Source organism: Schistocerca americana, chromosome 2 (genome assembly GCF_021461395.2).
Source record: "Schistocerca americana isolate TAMUIC-IGC-003095 chromosome 2, iqSchAmer2.1, whole genome shotgun sequence".
NCBI classification, from domain to species: Eukaryota; Metazoa; Arthropoda; class Insecta; order Orthoptera; family Acrididae; genus Schistocerca; species Schistocerca americana.
The window spans coordinates 1,045,070,926-1,045,093,677 of NC_060120.1; the positions used below are offsets into that span (position 1 = coordinate 1,045,070,926).

General features: G+C 45.1%; 1 protein-coding gene across 1 annotated transcript in view; it reads left to right on the top strand.

The window, feature by feature from the left end:
* Positions 1–22,752, top strand: part of LOC124594661 (homeobox protein aristaless) — a gene marked incomplete at its 5' end in the record, with an annotated part of 275,891 nt that overhangs the window by 89,144 nt on the left and 163,995 nt on the right. Inside the window, one exon of the mRNA XM_047133031.1 lies at positions 20,583–20,628. Within this exon, the coding sequence (XP_046988987.1) occupies positions 20,583–20,628 (46 nt within the window). The remainder of the gene's footprint in view (positions 1–20,582; positions 20,629–22,752) is intronic.

Sequence of the window (22,752 nt, forward strand, 5' to 3'; positions counted from 1 at the left end):
TTTCTGCTCAGCCAGATAGCTGGTTGAAATGAAGAAACTGGAAACTATTTGAAACTGGAAACTATTTGACAAAACGAATTACCGTCAACAAACTGGGCGACACAACATAAACAGGGCGAATGGAAAAAAAGTCTCGTTCCTACACTGAAGAGCCAAAGAAACTGGTACACCTGCCTGATATAGTTAGGACTCCAGCAAGCACGCAGAAGTGCCACAACACGACGTGGGATGCGCTCAGCTAGTGACTGAAGTACTGCTGGAGGGAATTGAAACCATGAACCCTGCACGGCTGTCCATAAATCAGTAAGAGTACGAGAGGGTGGAGATCTCTTCTGAACGGCACGTTGCAAGCCATCCCACATATGCTCACTAATGTTCATGTCTGGGGAGTTGGTTGGCCTGTGGAAGTGTTTAAACGCAGAAGAGTGTTCCTTGAGCCGTTCTGTAGCAACTCTGGACGTGTGGGGTGTCGCATTGTCCTGCTGGAATTGCCTAAGTGCGTCGGAATGCACAATCGACATGAATGGTTGCAAGTGATCAGACAGGATGCTCACGTACGTGTCACCTGTCACAGTCGTATCTACACGTATCAGGGGTCCCATATCACTCCAATTGCACACGCCCACCACCATTACAAAGCCTCTGCCAGATTGAACAGTCCCATGCTGACATGCAGGGTCCATGGATGCATGAGGTTGTTTCCATACCCGTACAAGTCCATCCGCTCGATACAATTTGAAGCGAGATTCGTCCGATCACGCAACGTGTTTCCAGTCATCGACAGTCCAAAGTCAGTGTTGATGGGCACAGGCGAGGCGTAAAGCTTTGTGTCGTGCAGTCATCAGGAGTATACGAGTGGATGCACTTCTGTCACGTTGAGTGATTCTATTCAGTCGTTGTTGGTCCCGTTCTTGCAGGATCTTTTTCCGTCTGTAGCGATGTCGGAGATTTGATGTTTTACGGGATTCCTGATATTCGTGGTACACTCGTGTAATGGTCGTACGAGAAATTCCCCATTTCGTCACTACCTCGGAGACGCTGTGTCCCATCGCTCGTGCACCGACTATAACACCACATCCAAACTCACTTAAATCTTGACAACCTCGCATTGTGGCAGCAGTAACCGATATAACAACTGCACCAGACACTTGTGTTATATAGGCGTCCCCGACCGCAGTGTCTTATTCTATCTATTTACATATCTCTGTATTTGAATACGCATGCCTGTACCAGTTGCTTTGGCGCTTCACTATATTTCTCTGTAATCTAGTCTTTTTGAACACTTCCCTAGCAGTTCTATCCAGATCCGCAATGCTCTAAATTCAGCATCTGTTACTGGTGTTTCGTAATGGACAGGCGAGGCCATAATTTTCCGATCTACTAACAACTGGCAGGCGAGCCGGTAATCGAATACAGGGAGTAATTGACGGAAGCCCATTACACTGGAATCTGTGGCGGCGTCTTGATCGCTGATTCGGCTCTTACGAACACTTGCTGACTTATATGACAGCTCCGTTGGCCTGAGGCCTCAACGGGCCGACTCCGCGCCCACGGTCGTCGTATTTCGTCATCTCCTCCCCCCCCCCCCCCCTCCCACCGTCCCCCACCCACCCCCACCATTCTGCTTTCTCTTCTCCAGAGTCGTCGCTCCACAACACAACACGCTTAATCTGCAGCGGTGGCGAAACCGGTTTCCCCGGAGAGAAACTTTTTTTGCCCCCGCTGCAGCCCTAATAAGAAAAACATTGCCCATAGGCGGTGAGGCATGTTTTGTGTCATGCTCATATTAACTCAGCTGCTTTATGCGATTTAAATAATCATGAAGTTATGGCTGTTCAATAATTTTGAATCTTTAATTACCGGCTGAAAGTTTAACGATGACGGAGCCGCCAAAGTATTTTTCGTTTAAGGCGGGGACACGGTGGCTTTTCGGGATAAAGTAACAAGCGGTAAATCAGATTTAGAAATGAGACACCGCGGCTTCGAAATGACGGTATCGGAATTTACATCTGGGTTCGGTAATTTGCCCGGTAATTTTCTAACGAGATATTTAAGGCTGCTGAGATAAAAAGTCTACCCGCCAAGGAGACTCAACCGGGAAATAACTCAGTGAATAATTTGCGAAGGTGAATGCGAACTCGGTTCCCTATCTCGGCTACATGTCACTTGTCTTCCATAATCAGTGTTTTCCTCAAAATAACGACTTTGTTTACGGAGTATAGGTTCATGCGGAAACAGTTTACCTTGTCTGGCAGGTTCTGTCCGAGCAATAACGTCATATTGTTTGAATTGTTCAGTATCTGAGATTCATTTCTGTGAGCTCCCGTCGTGTACAGTCCAAGTACAATGTATCGACAGTCAGTGTTTCCCAGTTAAAATTTGTTGTGCAAAGTAATCTGTCGCTCTAGTTTGCAAATGTTAGTGGTAGGTTGTTTAAATGTTGCCGCAAAATGTACGCACACATCAGTAACTACAGTAATTATTACCTAAGTAATATCTTCGGAATTTACATTGTAACGCAGACATTTGTTTGGTTGTATCCTCATAGCAGAGGTCAGTTAAATATGGCATTCAAGCGTAATCAAGTTCCTAGATAAACAGAAAAATGTCACCATTGCCGTTGGAGTAGTGAAAGGCAAATTTAAACTTTGGCAATAGGATATGTTGTCTGAGTTCAACGGCAGTTCTGATGAGTATATGTAACACAACCACTCAGCACGACTAACGTTACAAACAATTGTACGAACTCGTGGTAAGTTTCAACATCTGGGACCGTGTTTCATCGGCATAGTGGCAGAGCTGTGGGACCGCCGACATCAGCAAGCTCTGACTTCTTCACAGTGGCCATGGAACACATAGCACCCTACTTGCAGAAATCTACCAAGCAATGTGCACGTCCACTGCGCTACGTCGAGTTCTCAAAACGAAGGGGTACAGCGTGTATACGGTAGGTACAGAAGTTCGTAGCGTTTCTTGATAAATTTAATAGACACAACAGATACACATAACACAGATTTTAGTCATCGATAATACACTGGAGCGCCAAAGAAAATGGTATAGGCACGCTTATTTAAATACAGAAATATGTAAACAGGCAGAATACGGCACAGCGGTTGGCAACGCCTATACAGGGTGTTACAAAAAGGTACGGCCAAACTTTCAGGAAACATTCCTCACACACAAAGAAAGAAAATATGTTATGTGGACATGTGTCCGGAAACGCTTACTTTCCATGTTAGAGCTCATTTTATTACTTCTCTTCGAATCACATTAATCATGGAATGGAAACACACAGCATCAGAACGTACCAGCGTGACTCCAAACACTTTGTTACAGGAAATGTTCAAAATGTCCTCCGTTAGCGAGGATACATGCATCCACCCTCCGTCGCATGGAATCCCTGATGCGCTGATGCAGCCCTGGAGAATGGCGTATTGTATCACAGCCGTCCACAATACGAGCACGAAGAGTCTCTACATTTGGTACCGGGGTTGCGTAGACAACAGCTTTCAAATGCCCCCATAAATGAAAGTCAAGAGGGTTGAGGTCAGGAGAGCGTGGAGGCCATGGAATTGGTCCGCCTCTACCAATCCATCGGTCACCGAATCTGTTGTTGAGAAGCGTACGAACACTTCGACTGAAATGTGCAGGAGCTCCATCGTGCATGAACCACATGTTGTGTCGTACTTGTAAAGGCACATGTTCTAGCAGCACAGGTAGAGTATACCGTATGAAATCATGATAACGTGCTCCATTGAGCGTAGGTGGAAGAACATGGGGCCCAATCAAGACATCACTAACAATGCCTGCCCAAACGTTCACAGAAAATCTGTGTTGATGACGTGATTGTACAATTGCGTGCGGATTCTCGTCAGCCCACACATGTAGATTGTGAAAATTTACAATTTGATCACGTTGGAATGAAGCCTCATCCGTAAAGAGAACATTTGCACTGATATGAGGATTGACACATTGTTGGATGAACCATTCGCAGAAGTGTACCCGTGGAGGCCAATCAGCTGCTGATAGTGCCTGCACACGCTGTACATGGTACGGAAACAACTGGTTCTCCCGTAACACTCTCCATACAGTGACGTGGTCAACGTTACCTTGTACAGCAGGAACTTCTCTGACGCTGACATTAGGGCTATCGTCAACAGTACGAAGAATTGCCTCGTCCATTGCAGGTGTCCTCGTCGTTCTAGGTCTTCCCCAGTCGCGAGTCATAGGCTGGAATGTTCCGTGCTCCCTAAGACGCCAATCAATTACTTCGAACGTCTTCCTGTCGGGACACCTTCGTTCTGGATATCTGTCTCGATACAAACGTACCGCGCCACGGCTATTGCCCCGTGCTAATCCGTACATCAAATGGGCATCTGCCAACTCCGCATTTGCAAACATTGCACTGACTGCAAAACCACGTTCGTGATGAACACTAAGCTGTTGATGCTACGTACTGATGTGCTTGATGCTAGTACTGTAGAGCAATGAATCGCATGTCAACACAAGCACCGAAGTCAACATTACCTTCCTTCAATTGGGCCAACTGGTGGTGAAAAGAGGAAGTACAGTACATACTGACGAAACTAAAATGAGCTCTAACATGGAAATTAAGCGTTTCCGGACACATGTCCACATAACATCTTTTCTTTATTTGTGTGTGAGGAATGTTTCCTGAAAGTTTGGCCGTACCTTTCTGTAACACCCTGTATAAGACAACAAGCGTCTGGAGCAGTTTTAGATCGGTTACTGCTGCTACAAAGGCCGTTTCTCTAGATTTAAATGAGTTTGAACGTGATCTTATAACCGGTGCAACAGCGATGGGACATAACATCTCCGAGGTAGCGATGAAGTTGGGATTTTCCCGTACGACCATTTGACGAGTGTGCCGAGAATATCAAGAATCCGGCAAAACATCAATCTCCGACGTGGCTGCGGCCGGAAAATGATCCTGCAAGAACGGGACCAACTACGACTGAAGAGAATCGTTCAAACGTGACAGAAGTGCATCCCTTCCGTAAAATTGCTGCAGATTTCAATGCTGGGCCATCGACAAGTGTCAGCGTGTGAACCATTCAACAAAATATCATCGATATGGGCTTTTGGAGCCGAAGGCCCACACGTGTAACATTGATGACTGCACGACACAAAGCTTTATGCCTCGCCTGGACACGTCAACAACGACACTGGACTGTTGATGACTGGAAACATGTTGTCTGGTCGTACGAGTCTCGTTTCGAGTTGTATCGAGTGGATGGACGTGTTCGGGTTTGGAGACAACCTCATGAATCCATTGACCCTTCATGTCAGCAGGGGACTGTTGAAGCTGGTGGAGGCACTGTAATGGTGTGGGGCGTGTGCAGATGAGTGATATGGGACCTCTGATACTAGACGACAAGTGACACGTACGTAAACATCCTGTCTGATCAGCATTCATGTCCATTGTGCTTTCCGACGGACTTGGACAATTCCAGCAGGCCAATGCGACACCTCACACGTCCAGAGCTGCTAGAGAGTGGCTGAATAAACACTCCTCTGAGTTTAAACACTTCCTCTGGCCACCAAACTCCCGTGATATGAACATTATCGAGCATGTCTCGGATGTCTTGCAACGTGCAGTTCAGAAGAGATCTCCAGCCCCTCGTACTCTTACGGATTTATGGACAGCCCTGCAAGATTCATGGTGTCATTTCCCCCCAGCACTTCTTCGGACATTAGTCGAGTCCACGCTACGTCGTGTAGCGCCACTTCTGGGTGCTCGCGGGGGCCCTACACGATATTAGGCCCAACGTGATGTTACAACAATCTGTCAACGATTCCACGACTGTGGAAATCACGCAGTTTTGAATCGAAGAACACGTCGAGCCATGTTCGGAGCGCATTTTCATCCCGATAGGAAGTTTCTTGAAGATTGTTTGAGAGAGAGGAGGAAAGGAACTTTACATGGTAATGCGGAATGACACAGGCACTGCAATAGCGTATTTATCTGTCGACACCGGTCAAGGGACTTTCAAGTAAAATTTTTTTAAAAAATGTAATTCCTCTAGTTGCACTTAAGATTTTTTTATTTAAGAAACTTCCTGGCAGATTAAAACTGTGTGCCGGACCCAGACTCGAACTCCGCACCTTTGCCTTTGCATGCAAGTGCTCTACCAACTGAGCTACCCAAGCAGTTGCCCGCGAAAGGCAAAGGTCCCGTGCTCGAGTCTCGGTCCGGCACACAGTTTTAATCTGACAGGAAGTTTCATATCAGCGCACACTCCGCTGCAGAGTGAAAATCTCATTCTGGAAACATTTTTTATTTGATTCGCCACTAGTTTCAACGTCGCTTCAACGCATCTTCAGGCCCCTGCACTCTGATGAAATCAGTTGTATGTGACTCAGTCTAGAAGTCCGCGGTGAGATCAACACGTGCTCCACATAGATGGCGGGCAGTTACTAGTTATGTAGTTGTTGTACGTCTCCAGATACGACTCGGCATCGCTGTAATTGTGGAGGTCATATGGCAAATTGGTCTTGGATTAGGACGCACTTGGACTTCCTTACTAGATGTTCTGAGACTTTATACACTAAGGACATCATCTTGCGACCAGATTCTTCCTTCTTTCCACGGCCGAAAACCCATAACGTTCTGTGGTTACTGTGACACTTCGTTCATTGTGTTGCAGAAGGCGTGGGGGGGGGGGGGGGCGGGGGGATCACATGAACTTCATGTAGTACATGCTTGCGAATGCCTCGATATCGAAACCTCTTGGTCAACATGTTGAATCTTGTTTTCCGTCGGCTAGGTGTTGGCTAATTTCATTTTTCTGATGATAGGTGTTTTCCTTGTTATTGTGTTTCCCATCTGATTTGCTTCCGCTTGTTCTCTTCTAGTTTTCCTGCTCGTTTCGTTTAGTGTTTTGAGTTCGTGTCGTTCCAGTTATATTGTCAAATGTGAATAGATGAAGTATACAGGGCTATTACAAATGATTGAAGCGATTTCATAAAATCACTGTAGCTCCATTCATTGACATATGGTCACGACACACTACAGATACGTAGAAAAACTCATAAAGTTTTGTTCGGCTGAAGCCGCACTTCAGGTTTCTGCTGCCAGAGCGCTCGAGAGCGCAGTGAGACAAAATGGCGACAGGAGCCGAGAAAGCGTATGTCGAGCTTGAAATGCACTCACATCAGTCAGTCATAACAGTGCAACGACACTTCAGGACGAAGTTCGACAAAGATCCACCAACTGCTAACTCCATTCGGCGATGGTAAGCGCAGTTTAAAGCTTCTGGATGCCTCTGTAAGGGGAAATCAACGGGTCGGCGATCAGTGAGCGAAGAAACGGCTGAACGCGTGCGGGCAAGTTTCATGCGTAGCCCGCGGAAGTCGACGAATAAAGCAAGCAGGGAGCTAAACGTACCACAGCCGACGGTTTGGAAAATCTTACGGAAAAGGCTAAAGTAGAAGCCTTACCGTTTACAATTGCTACAAGCCCTGACACCTGATGACAAAGTCAAACGCTTTGAATTTTCGGCGCAGTTGCAACAGCTCATGGAAGAGGACGCGTTCAGTGCGAAACTAGTTTTCAGTGATGAAGCAACATTTTTTCTTAATGGTGAAGTGAACAGACACAATGTGCGAATCTGGGCGATAGAAAATCCTCATGCATTCGTGCAGCAAATTCGCAATTCACCAAAAGTTAACGTGTTTTGTCCAATCTCACGGTTTAAAGTTTACGGCCCCTTTTTCTTCTGCGAAGAAAACGTTACAGGACACATGTATCTGGACATGCTGGAAAATTGGCTCATGCCACGACTAGAGACCGACAGCGCCGACTTCATCTTTCAACAGGATGGTGCTCCACCGCACTTCCATCATGATGTTTGGCATTTCTTAAACAGGAGATTGGAAAACCGATGTATCGGTCGTGGTGGAGATCATGATCAGCAATTCATGTCATGGCCTCCACGCTCTCCCGACTTAACCCCATACGATTTCTGTCTGTGGGGTTATGTGAAAGATTCAGTGTTTAAACCTCCCCTACCAAGAAACGTGCCAGATCTGCGAGCTCGCATCAACGATGCTTTCGAACTCATTGATGGGGCCATGCTGCGCCGAGTGTGGGAGGAACTTGATTATCGGCTTGATGTCTGCCGAATCACTAAAGGGGCACATATCGAACATTTGTGAATGCCTAAAAAAACATTTTGAGTTTTTATATGTGTGTGCAAAGCATTGTGAAAATACCTCAAATAATAAAGTTATTGTAGAGCTGTGAAATCGCTTCAATCATTTATAATAACCCTGTACATATATAAGCGTATACACTCCCTGAAATCATATTGGAATTTTTTTTTTAGTTTGCTATTTAGAATAAGTCTGATTCTTTTGTATTTATGCTTTTAGATTCTAAATAAAAACTAATATAGGTAATAAAAATTCAATAAAAAACTAAAAAATATAAAAAACTATAATAAAATTGTTTATATGTCTCATGAGAGCTTAGTGATTTTTCGGCTATGTTCTCGGTTTTTTTCCTTTCTCCTTCTCTTATGGTTTTGTTATCACAATTAACTTTTTTGTCCCATTTTTCAGGTTATAATTGGGAAATATGGATTCGAGTCCCAGTCTGGCACAAATTTTCATTGTCGTCATTCCATTATACAGCTGACTGTACTCCATATTCGCAACTTCGGATACATTTTACTGTTGGAACTGGTACTTAATTAATATCCTGGATACCGAGAGTGGAGCAGAGTTTATTTCTGAGGTGGCTACAGGCCTGTTCTGCTGGGAACAGAGCTGGGGATCTTGCTGACCAGGGGAGTACCTGAAAATCACACAGACAGTTCGTAGAGACAGCTGTCACTTGTGGAGGAGCTTTGTTTCTTGAAAAATGGCTCCACGAATATGGCATGAAAAGTAACACATGATAACGCAAGATGTTTCCTAATCACTACCAGGCCTAACTTGAGGTCACACCTGATGGCTCGTCGCACCGTGACACCAGAATTAACACAGCTGTGCTTCTCCAGACATAGAAAGAATGGGACCTCTCCATAGCTCGCCGCCATACTCCACGACGATGGTCATCTGTGGTAGCGGACAACCGCGATTCATCACTGAACACAGTGCGAGGCGGTTATCAGTAGTCCGTGCTTCCCGACAACGTCACTGTCCAGATGCAGCAGTTCGTGTTGTGGTGTTTACGGCGGCTTTCGCACGGGACGGTAATTTCATAGCTGGCTGCTATTGTTGGGCGACCGATCACGCAGGATGACACACGGAGATTACTACTTGTTCCCGAAGGACAGGCGCAGATGTGGAGGGGTTATAATACGCTTGGTGCACAATAACGCGATCCTCACTCGTGGAAATCGGAGATAGTGAACCACAACCTTGACTGCGTTACAAGTCTGCCCTCACTTCCCACGCAGTCCAACAGCGGGAAACTGTCATAGCCGAATGCTGCAGCCGGCCGCGATGGTCTAGCGGTTATGGCGCTCAGTCCGGGACCGCGCGACTGCTACGGTCGCAGTTTCGAATCCTGCCTCTGGCATGGATGTGTGTGATGTCCTTAGGTTAGTTAGGTTTAAGTAGTTCTAAGTTCTAGGGAAGTGATGACCACAGATGTTAAGTCCCATAGTGCTCAGAGCCATTTGAACCATTTGAACCGAATGCTGCACAATGGTGGATATTGCACGAGTCGACCAATTGGACAAATTGAGATCCCCAACGAGGCTTCTTTCAAACTTTGTCAGGTTCTGATAGCACAGTCCCATATGAGTTAGAGGCATCTTTGTGTCCTTCACAGTCTTCATTCAATGTGCGATGCTGTTCACGTGCTCGATACACCGTACCATACGTGGTAATAATACCGAACACGGAACAACGCTAGGGGAAGCTGGAGTGAAGTGGCAGCTCTAAGGCAAACTGAATTTTCATCAAACCTTGGTTATTGATGCACAACGGCCTTGCCACAGTGGTAACATCCGTTCACACCAGGTCACTGCAGCTAAGCGCAGTCGGGCTTGGCTACCACATGGACGGATCACCGTCCGGGTCGGCCGAGTGCTGCTATTAAGCGGAGTCCACTCTGCCCTTGTGAGGCCAACTGAGGAGCTACGTAACTGAAAAGCAGCGGCACCGGTCACGAAAACTGACAACGGCCGGGAGAGCGGTGTGCTGACCACTTGCCCCTCTGTATGCGCGTCCGGTGATGTCTAAAGGCCGAGGATGACACGGCGGCCAGTCGGTATCTCTGCGCCTTCACGGCCTGTCTGGACGGTGTTTCTTGTTTTTCGTTTATACATTTTAAATCTGCATATTATAATGTATCACATCAAATATTTTAAGTGATAAAAAAAGTAATTTATAGGTACTGTATTTAACAAGATAATAATAAGTTGTCTCTTCCTCTATGAGTAGATGATGAATGCAGCTTGCCGCTAACTCTATGTAATGTGTTGTCTGTATAGACGTGTATCTGTTGTCTTTAAGACCCTTTCACCTTCACACATAAATCTACGAGTATACAGTATACAGTAATGTAAGGGCCTCCCGTGTCTTGGCTGATCCGTGATAAGACAGGCGAAAAGATATACTAATGGAGGATTATTAGTATTATCTCTATTTTCATTCGCTCTCTCTCTTTCTCTCCTTTATCTATGTACAGTTTTTATTATAATATTTCATTACTTGAAATCAGCCAAATAGGATCTTTGGTGGAGTCCTTCGTCTTGGTAATCAGCGACTGGCTTGCTCTAAGAGATCTTTACATTTATTATTACTGTTAAACACTGTATTCAGTCGGGAGAATCAATCGTGTGGACAATTTGTTCTTTTTACGAAAGATTGCGAATTCCAGATGTGTACGAAGCCTTTTTGGACGATTTAACACAGACTCAGTGATTGCAGGCTCTCTTCGAGACAGCTGAAACTTCCCCACTAATTACAGGGCCAACGTGATCATCAAATGGTTCAGAAAAAAACTCATTCGTTCATTCACTCCGGAACAAAAAGTCACAAACCTTATTTATGAAGGAAATTGTGTATTAAATCCATCTCCATTACATGTCCAGATCTCCGGTGATTCCACGTCTTAATTATTTTCCGTTTACACTCTCTTTCTATTCAAACAAACCGCTAGTAGCACAAAAGTTAATTCGCTCGATTTAGCGAGAAGAAAACCAGAATATGTATCTCTCAGAAATACGTCAGTCCCTCAATCCCTACTCCAGAAGCTGTCCTCGTTACCACTCTAACAACCATGGAGAATCCATATATGCATCTCTGTTATTTCAAAGAATAAACGCGCTAGAAAATACTTTGGCGTCGTCTAGCTGTCGCCGCATGTTACGAGAAAATCAGATCAGATACTTTTCCAAAGTGAATGAATGTGGATGGTTTGATTGACAATGATTAATTGGTGCGTGGTAGAGGGTATTTTCTGTGGGGACATTACATGTACTCATTTTTCTGTACGCTTACACAGTGACCACTTTTCCCTACTTAAGCGAATAATGTGGCCAGTGGCATCGCGACAAAGTCCTTTGTTTATTGTTGTGATTTCCGGACATATTTTTAGACATCTTGATGCCCTAGTATCTGAAGCAATACCAATCGACTACAGGACACCATTTGTAATCGGATTTTTGTATCAGGTCAAGTATAACGGAGCAGAGACGGTTTTAAATAGCATGAATTAATTAATTCAAAATTGTCACAAAGGGACGCATTGATGGATGATAGCGTTGTATACAAGAGAGCTTAGAAGTCAGTCGGATCTGCAGTATTATGCGTGATACGTGGAAGCAACTAACTCTTACTGGGGTGAACGCCTTGGCCACTGTTTCCAACGAGTAGTGTGACTGCTCTTCCCGATCGAACACCATATCAGCGCAAAGGATTCACAGGTGAAACTATCATACCGGAACTACGTTTGTAAGCAAAATACCTTGTTTAAGTGCCGATATTGTAGAAAAGTATTACTCTAAGTGTAAGTGAGGTAACAAGAATGATATAAATGATTTGACGTACATCAGACGACTGAAAAGCAGAAAAAAATCCGCAAAGCACATTCTCTGTCCAGATCACTGACAACAATGAAAGTGTACATTAAAAACTAGTTTAGCCACTTCTCGGCAGGCAACAGCAGTCTTCAGAGCAAAAAAATATGCAGTGGGCACTTTTCGCTCCCTGGCCTTTACGGCACCTTTCCACAATACAATCAGCCGGTCGTTCTGCTTGTCACAGAGAACTCGAACTCTATCCATTCACATATCCGCCGAAGGTGTGTACCTGCATTATTTTACATTGACATTCGACCACGTTCTCTGGGTGCTTAAGTTTTTTCTAGGAAGCTTGTGGATCGAGAACACCAAAAGCGTACCCCCCTTTTCCATTAATTTCTGTCACGTGTAGAGCACAATGCAGGTTCTGTAATATATTAGGAAAAATGAAGAAAAGTGTACGGTTATGGTTGAACTTGTCTTAAAACAGCCTAGTTTCACATCTACATAACTACTCAGAAAGCTGCCGTACAGTGCGGAGTATGCGCACTTCGTACCCGTATTATCGATATTTTAGCTTACCGTTTATGTATTGAGCGAGCAGCAAAATATTCCGGTGCCCCACCGTGCATGTAACACGTTCCTCAACCATGGGTCACGGGTGAAATCTGATCCAAATTAGACGGAGACTTAATCGATAAAATTACGTTTCAAATCCAATTGTAGCAACCACGACAGTATTTCGTACACTTGCATTTATCTCGCAAACTGCTCATTTGCGGACAGATGTTTACTACAACAGTTTTCCTTTCATTATCGTGTATGTTCACCGGTGTCACTTTTCACTACCAATTAATTCTCAGTCCCTATCTCATCTGCTAAAAGCAAAGATTTTTTCGAAGAACGATGTACGAGAAATAAAATCCTACCTTCGTGGCCAGCATCAGGGGATTGCTACATTAGTAGCCCGTCTTTGGTCTTCGCGACGTTGAATCGATTCTGTTCCATTTCTCTCATTAAAGGGAAACTCTCTGTCAGTTCGAGTGGCAGTCATTTAGGTCGATGTTCAGCTTTTTTTTTTTTTTTTTGGTCATCAGTCTACTGACTGGTTTGATGCGGCCCGCCACGAATTCCTTTCCTATGCCAACCTCTTCATCTCAGAGTAGCCACTGCAACCTACGTCCTCAATTATTTGCTTGATGTATTCCAATCTCTGTCTTCCTCTACAGTTTTTGCCCTCTACAGCTCCCTCTAGTACCATGGAAGTCATTCCTTCATGTCTTAGCAGATGTCCTATCACTCTGTCCCTTCTCCTTATCAGTGTTTTCCACATATTCCTTTCCTCTCCGCTTCTGCGTAGAACCTCCTCATTCCTTACCTTATCAGTCCACCTAATTTTCAACATTCGTCTATAGCACCACATCTCAAATGCTTCGATTCTCTTCTGTTCCGGTTTTCCCACAGTCCATGTTTCACTACCATACAATGCTGTACTCCAGACGTACATCCTCAGAAATTTCTTCCTCAAATTAAGGCCGGTATTTGATATTAGTAGACTTCTCTTGGCCAGAAATGCCTTTCTTGACATAGCGAGTCTGCTTTTGATGTCCTCCTTGCTCCGTCCGTCATTGGTTATTTTACTGCCTAGGTAGCAGAATTCCTTAACTTCATTGACTTCGTGACCATCAATCCTGATGTTAAGTTTCTCGCTGTTCTCATTTCTACACCTTCTCATTACCTTCGTCTTTCTCCGATCTACTCTCAAACCATACTGTGTACTCATTAGACTGTTCATTCCGTTCAGCAGATCATTTAATTCTTCTTCACTTTCACTCAGGACAGCATCAGCGATCGTGTCATTGATATCCTTTCACCTTGTGCACACCTGGAAATTGAAATAAGAACACCGTGAATTCATTGTCCCATGAAGGGGAAACTCTATTGACACATTCCTGGGGTCAGATACATCACATGATCACACTGACAGAACCACAGGCACATAGACACAGGCAACAGAGCATGCACGATGTCGGCACTAGTACAGTGTATATCCACCTTTCGCAGCAATGCAGGCTGCTATTCTCCCATGGAGACGATCGTAGAGATGCTGGATGTAGTCCTGTGGAACGGCTTGCCATGCCATTTCCACCTGGCGCCTCAGTTGGACCAGCGTTCGTGCTGGACGTGCAGACCGCGTGAGACGACGCTTCATCCAGTCCCAAACATGCTCAATGGGGGACAGATCCGGAGATCTTGCTGGCCAGGGTAGTTGACTTACACCTTCTAGAGCACGTTGGGTTGCACGGGATACATGCGGACGTGCATTGTCCTGTTGGAACAGCAAGTTCCCTTGCCGGTCTAGGAATGGTAGAACGATGGGTTCGATGACGGTTTGGATGTACCGTGCACTATTCAGTGTCCCCTCGACGATCACCAGTGGTGTACGGCCAGTGTAGGAGATCGCTCCCCACACCATGATGCCGGGTGTTAGCCCTGTGTGCCTCGGTCGTATGCAGTCCTGATTGTTGCGCTCACCTGCACGGCGCCAAACACGCATACGACCATCATTGGCACCAAGGCAGAAGCGACTCTCATCGCTGAAGACGACACGTCTCCATTCGTCCCTCCATTCACGCCTGTCGCGACACCACTGGAGGCGGGCTGCACGATGTTGGGGCGTGAGCGGAAGACGGCCTAACGGTGCGCGGGACCGTAGCCCAGCTTCATGGAGACGGTGGCGAATGGTCCTCGCCGATACCCCAGGAGCAACAGTGTCCCTAATTTGCTGGGAAGTGGCGGTGCGGTCCCCTACGGCACTGCGTAGGATCCTACGGTCTTGGCGTGCATCCGTGCGTCGCTGCGGTCCGGTCCCAGGTCGACGGGCACGTGCACCTTCCGCCGACCACTGGCGACAACATCGATGTACTGTGGAGACCTCACGCCCCACGTGTTGAGCAATTCGGCGGTGCGTCCACCCGGCCTCCTGCATGCCCACTATACGCCCTCGCTCAAAGTCCGTCAACTGCACATACGGTTCACGTCCACGCTGTCGCGGCATGCTACCAGTGTTAAAGACTACGATAGAGCTCCGTATGCCACGGCAAACTGGCTGACACTGACGGCGGCGGTGCACAAATGCTGCGCAGCTAGCGCCATTCGACGGCCAACACCGCGGTTCCTGGTGTGTCCGCTGTGCCGTGCGTGTGATCATTGCTTGTACAGCCCTCTCGCAGTGTCCGGAGCAAGTATGGTGGGTCTGACACACCGATGTCAATGTGTTCTTTTTTCCATTTCCAGGAGTATATTTTAATTCCATTCCTGAACCTTTCTTTTATTTCCATCATTGCTTCCTCGATGTACAGATTGAAGAGTAGGGGCGAAAGGCTACAGCCTTGTCTTACACCCTTCTTAATACGAGCACTTCGTTCTTGATCGTCCTCTCTTATTATTCCCTCTTGGTTGTTGTACATATTGTATATGACCCGTCTCTCCCTATAGCTTACCCCTACATATTTCAGAATCTCGAACAGCTTGCACCATTTTATATTGTCGAACGCTTTTTCCAGGTCGACAAATCCCATGAACGTGTCTTGATTTTTCTTTAGCCTTGTTTCCATTATTAGCTGTAACGTAAGAATTGCCTCTCTCGTCCCTTTACTTTTCCTAAAGCCAAACTGATCGTCATCTAGCGCATTCTCAATTTTCTTTTCCATTCTTCTGTATATTATTCTTGTAAGCAGCTTCGATGCATGAGCTGTTAAGCTGATTGTGCGATAATTCTCGCATTTGTCAGCTCTTGCCGTCTTCGGAATTGTGAGGCTGATGCTTTTCCGAAAGTCAGACGGTATGTCGCCAGACTCATATATTCTACACACCAACGTGAATAGTCGTTTTGTTGCCACTTCCCCCAATGATTTTAGAAATTCTGATGGAATGTTATCTATCCCTTCTGCCTCCAAAGCTCTTTTAAATTCCGATTCTAATACTGGATCCCCTATCTCTTCTAAATCTACTCCTGTTTCTTCTTCTATCACATCAGACAAATCTTCACCCTCATAGAGGCTTTCAGTGTATTCTTTCCACCTACCCGCTCTCTCCTCTACATTTAAAAGTGGAATTCCTGTTGCACTCTTAATGTTACCACCGTTGCTTTTAATGTCACCAAAGGTTGTTTTGACTTTCCTGTATGCTGAGTCGGTCTTTCCGACAATCATATCTTTTTCGATGTCTTCACATTTTTCCTGCAGCCATTTCGTCTTAGCTTTCCTGCACTTCCGATTTATTTCATTCCTCAGCGACTTGTATTTCTGTATTCCTGATTTTCCTGGAACATGTTTGTACTCCCTCCTTTCATCAATCAACTGAAGTATTTCTTCTGTTACCCATGGTTTCTTCGCAGCTACCTTCTTTGTACCTATGTTTTCCTTCCCAATTTCTGTGATGGCCCTTTTTAGAGATGTCCATTCCTCTTCAACTGTACTGCCTACTGCGCTATTCCTTATTGCTGTATCTATAGCGGTAGAGAACTTCAAACGTATCTCGTCATTCCTTAGTACTTCCGTATCCCACTTCTTCGCGTATTGATTCTTCCTAACTAATGTCTTGAACTTCAGCCTACTCTTCATCACTACTGTATTGTGATCTGAGTCTATTCTGCTCCTGGGTACGCCTTACAATCCAGTATCTGATTTCGGAATCTCTGTCTGACCATGATGTAATCTAATTGAAATCTTCCCGTATCTCCCGGCCTTTTCCAAGTATACCTCCACCTCTTGTGATTCTTGAACAGGGTATTCGCTATTACTAGCTGAAACTTGTTACAGAACTCAATTAGTCTTTCTCCTCTTTCATTCCTTGTCCCAAGCCCATATTCTCCTGTAACCTTTTCTTCTACTCCTTCCCCTACAACTGCATTCCAGTCGCCCATGACTATTAGATTTTCGTCCCCCTTTACATACTGCATTACCCTTTCAATATCCTCATACACTTTCTCTATCTGTTCATTTTCAGCTTGCGACGTCGGCATGTATACCTGAACTATCGTGATCGGTGTTGGTCTGCTGTCGATTCTGATTAGAACAACCCGGTCACTGAACTGTTCACAGTAACACACCCTCTGCCCTACCTTCCTATTCATAACGAATCCTACACCTGTTATACCATTTTCTGCTGCTGCTGATATTACGCGATACTCATCTGACCAGAAATCCTTGTCTTCCTTCCACTTCACTTCACTGACCCCTACTATATCTAGATTGAGCCTTTGCATTTCCCTTTTCAGATTTTCTAGTTTCCCTACCACGTTCAAGCTTCTGACATTCCACGCCCCGACTCGTAGAACGTTATCCTTTCGTTGATTATTCAATCTTTTTCTCATGGTAACCTCCCCCTTGGCAGTCCCCTCCCGGAGATCCGAATGGGGGACTATTCCGGAATCTTTTGCCAATGGAGAAATCATCATGACACTTCTTCAATTACAGGCCACATGTCCTGTGGATACACGTTACGTGTCTTTGATGCAGTGGTTTCCATTGCCTTCTGCATCCTCATGTCGTTGATCATTGCTGATTCTTCCGCCTTTAGGGGCAATTTCCCACCCCTAGGACAAGAGAGTACCCTGAACCTCTATCCGCTCCTCCGCCCTCTTTGACAAGGGCGTTGGCAGAATGAGGCTGACTTCTTATGCCGGAAGTCTTCGGCCACCAATGCCGATTATTTATCTACAGAGTAGAATATTGGTGCTGCGAACATTTGGAGAATGAATTTCAGAATTACATTCAGTGCACAAAGAGAAAATATTGCTCGTCTTATGTTACGGTGCCAACGGGCTTGCCGCAGTGGTAACACCGGTTGATGTCAGATCACCGAAGTTAAGCTCTTTCGGACTGGGCTAGAACTTGCGGGGTGCACTCAGCCCTTGTGAAGCAAACTGAGGAGCTACTTGATTGAGAAGTAGCGGCTCCGGTCTCGGAAACTGACATACGGCCGGAAGAGCGATGTGCTGACCACATGTCCCTCCATATCCGCATCCAGGACGCCTGTGGTCTAAGGATGACAAGGCGGCCGGTCGGTACCTTTGGGCTTTCATGACCTGTTCGGGAGGAGTTTAGTTGTAGTTTTTTATGTTACGGTACCTTTAAATACACACATCAAAAAAATTTTTGCTTCACCTTGGTTCCAGGCGGCCACGGTGGCCGAGCGGTTCTAGGCGCTTCAGTAAGGAACCGCGCGACTGATACGGTCGCAGGTTCGAATCCTCCTCGGGCATGGATGTGTGTGATGTCCTTAGGTTAGTTACGTTTAAGTAGTTCTAAGGGACTGATGACCTCAGATGTTAAGTCCCATAGTGCTCAGAGCCATTTGAACCATTTCACCTCGATTCCGAGGGTCCCGGAACCTGTACAGGAAATTGGAATAGAGATCAATATAAAAATTATTTCCGCCCTATTTATTGCTCATGGAAACCACACGTTGCATGTTGTACCACCATACAGCGAGACCTTCAGAGGTGGTGGTCCAGATTGCTGTACACTCCGGTACCTCTAATATCCAGTAGCACGTCCTCTTGCATTGGTGCGTGCCTGTATTCGTTGTGGCATACTATCCACAAGATCATTACGGCACTGTTGGTCCAGATTGTCGCACTCCTCAACGTCGATTCGGTGTAGATCCCTCAGAGTGGTTGGTGGGTCACGTCGTCCATAAACAGCCCTTTTCAATCTACCACAGGAATGTTCGATAGGGTTCATGCCTGGCCACTCTAGTCAAGCGATGTCGTTATCCTGAAGAGAGTCATTCACAAGATTGTCGTCCATGATGACGAATGCCTCGCCAATATGTTGCCGATATGGTTGTACTACCGGACGGAGGATGGCATTCACGTATCTATAGCCGTTACGGCGCCTTCCACCACCACCAGCGGCGTACGTCGGCCCCACATAATGCTATCCCAACACAGTAGGGAAACTCCACCATGCTGTACTCGCTGGGCAGTGAGGCGTTCAGCTTGACCGTGTTGCCTCCACGCACGTCATCAACGATTGTCTCGTTGATGGCATATGCGACACTTATGTGATGCCAGTCCTGATCGGTCCATTCGGCATGTTGCTGAGCCCATCTGTATCGGTCTGGATGGTTTCGTGGTTGCAAAGATGGACCTCACCATGGACGTCGGGAGTAAAGTTACGCATCATGCAGTCTATTGCGCTTTGAGTCGTAACACGACGTCCTGTGGCTGCACGAAAAGCAATATTCAACATGGTAGCGTTGTTGTCAGGGTTCCTCCAAGCCATAATCCGTAGGTAGCGGTCATACACTGCAATGGTAGCCCTTGGGCGGCCTGAGTGAGCCCTGCCATCGGCGGTTCCTGTCCCTCTGAATCTCCTCCATGTCCGAACAACATCTCTTTGGTTCATTCCGAGACGCCTGGACGCTTCCCTTGTTGAGAGCCCTTCCTGGCACGAACCAACATTACGGACGCGATCGAACCACAGTACTGACCGTCTAGGCATGGTTGAACTACAGAGAACACGAGCTGTGTACCTCTTTCCAGGTGGAATGAGTGGAACTGACTAGCTGTCGGACCTCCTCCGTTTAACAAGGACTACTCATGCATGGTTGTTTACATCTCTGAACAGTCAAAGGGACTGTTTCTGTGATAAAAATCCACAGTCAACGTCTATCTTCAGGAGTTCTGGGAACTGGGTAATGCAAAACGTTTTTTGATGTGTGTAGAAGATATCCCAATTTATATGACTGTCATTGAACGAGAAGTAGCACAGATTCTACTTAGGCGAAAAGCTGCGAAATTATGTGACACTTCAGTCATCACTCCGTGTTGAGGGTTACTTCCTTGAGGAAAATCTCCTCTTTATCTCTATATATAAAAGATAATGTCCGAACTGACTGACTCATCACCCCCAGCCCAAACCGCTGAGGAGAGAAACTTGAAATTTGGGGATGTTGTTGATCTTATACGGTAGGCATCCGTTAAGAAGGGATTTTTCCAAATTGCACCGCTAAAGTGGTGAAGTAGGGGATACAAATTTTTATGGATATATTTAATTGTGAATACATTTTCTCCCTTAGGAATAAACAAATACGTGTTTCGGTGTTCTTTGGAGATTCAACCCCTAACGGGGTGATATAGGGAATGAAAACTTGTATGAAAACGTTTCATTATATTAAAACAGTTTTAAAGGTAAGTCTATGGTAACTGGTATCTAACGTCTAAAGAAATACGGTAAAGAAACAGGGCTCAAATAGAATCGCAGCCATACACATTTAGGTATGCTATGGTATCTCCACATGACTGCAAAATAATTACCTCTTCAGCAAGACCAACTCTGATTAAAGTCCCAGTCTGAACAAGTTTCCCGTTTCTAATGGCTTGGTCGAGACTTTGAACCTTAATGTACTATCACTTCTTTTTTTTGTGGTGGATGAGACAGTAACTTCTCTTTTGTTTTAACTGGAAAGAATGAATTGTGGTTCAGTGTATGCCCTCATAGCACAGAATGTAAAACATGCAGAAATAAATTAGTGCAGTATTACTTATAAACGCATCTCGTCTCTTTGTTGCAGGGAGGAGCTAGCGATGAAAATTGGGTTGACGGAAGCACGCATCCAGGTAAGTGAGTTAGTGTTTATTAAAGGATTTTTCTTTGCATTCGGCGTATTTCGAGGATTTGTCGGAGCTGTATTGAATTGTGCCAATCTTAGCTGCTTGCCTTTCCTTTCGCTCTGTTTATCTTTTTCTCTGCGTCTCTCTCTCTCTCTCTCTCTCTCTCTCTCTCTCTCTCTCTCCCTCCCTCTCTCTCTCTCTCTCTCTCTCTCTCTCACACACACACACACACACACACACACACACACACACACGGAAAGGGGAGAGAGAGAGACAGAGAGAGAGAGAGAGAGAAATAGAATCAGTGCCTACATTACCTGTTCCTGAAATAAAATAAATCATAAACTCTTGTGTGCTTCGTTTCCAGCGGATTTTCTACCTGCTTCTGCTACCAGCATAGGGAAACCTTTCAAATAACTCTACGAGAAACACAAAGATATGCCACTCAAAGTGAGCGAGTAATTGTGGGCGAAGACAGTAATTAACAACTAGATACCCCAAGAGGTTAAGAAATTCTTAGATCTCAGTTGCAACTTTATGTACACATCCGCGGTAAAGTGATGGAATGCCCCAAAAAATTCACCAACTGTGTTGCGCAGTCGTCAATAACTTTAGAAAGAGTTGTTTTAAATGTTATTAAGTAGTGGTAGTCAAACATTTCCTTATGGGTGTGGGTTTTGGACATTAATAAAGCAGTAAGCGTGAAGAATAAGAGGAGGAAGTATGAGAATTCTCAGAAGACTGGCGTAATACACTTTACTGCTACGTAAGAATAAGACATATCGGGCAATATAAAGAATGAAACAGAACTCCACCAACTAACTTTCAGAGGTGACAGTGTGGATCAAAACAAGAAATAAATGTCTGGTAAACATGGCTTCTAAACGGTATGCCTTACCACTTGTTAATCTTCGCTACTGTGAAACACATGTATTCTACTGAACAAGTGCTCATAGCTCTTAACGTATGCACTTTAGAACCTATGGTTACTGCACTTTTTTCCTTATTTTGGCCTGTTCTAGCTACTCCTAAAGTATGAAAAGAAAACAGCTTGCAGTAGAAGAGTTGTGTTTCACATTATCTAAGATGAACATGTTGGAGCTCATGTTTACTAGTATATTTTTCTTGTTTAGCAACTCTGAAACATTCTCGGTGGAGTTGCAGATCACCCTGTGTAACATCAACTTACATGGTTTCGCATTATCGTTCAAGTGGTATCTTCTAGGTCTTCCACTTGGCATCGCGTCGGGTGGTGTCATAAAAGCATTTGAACAATGCAATATTTTGGCACGACTCCCACGGAATAAAACATCATTTGGCATATATATATATATATATATATATATATATATATATATATATATATATATATATAGTAATTTTTCATAATGCTCACAGAAAAAGAAACTGCGTCTACATTTCTAAACAAAAAGCGGCCGATGCTTAATTTCGACGCATACCAGGCCTAAGGTGACTTACCTGAAAACTTAGAGTATTTGGCTGTCCACGAACGAGACTATGGATCACAGCATCAACTCGAATATTCCGTTGCCGTTGTGTTACGAGATCGACACATTCTCAGTGGGCTGCGTCATTTCGTTTTGTCGCCCCTAGCGGCGTGATACGGTACTGTGGGGCGGAGATTTCAGTGTGTTCCTGGACTGCAGCCATGTACCTGCAACGAAACAAATAATCACATAAGTTTATTTTTTAAGGTGGTAATTAAAACTTTTTTACCACTCCTTGCATTATTATTATTATTATTATTGTTATTATTATACACGTTACAGGCATTTTATCAGACCACGCGTAACATTCGTCACTACTTGTTCTTCGTGTTCTGCCAGTACGCCTTCATTCGTTCACTAAAGGCTCTCTTCCTTTCTTCAGTCCACTGTGGCCCTTGGGCTTTAGGTGCTGTTGTCTCTCACATCACTTCCCAATTGTACACCTTGTGTCTATAGACGCTTTTGTCCATGACGTCCGCTGGATCTATCTGAGCTCTTTCCAGATCAATTTTGACTTGTGTCATACAGGGTGTTGTGATCTTGAGTCTGTACCTGAGGATTCTGTTGGTAAGTCTTGTCTGTGGGAGTCTGCTGATGTGTCCATAAAATTTTAGTTGCCTCT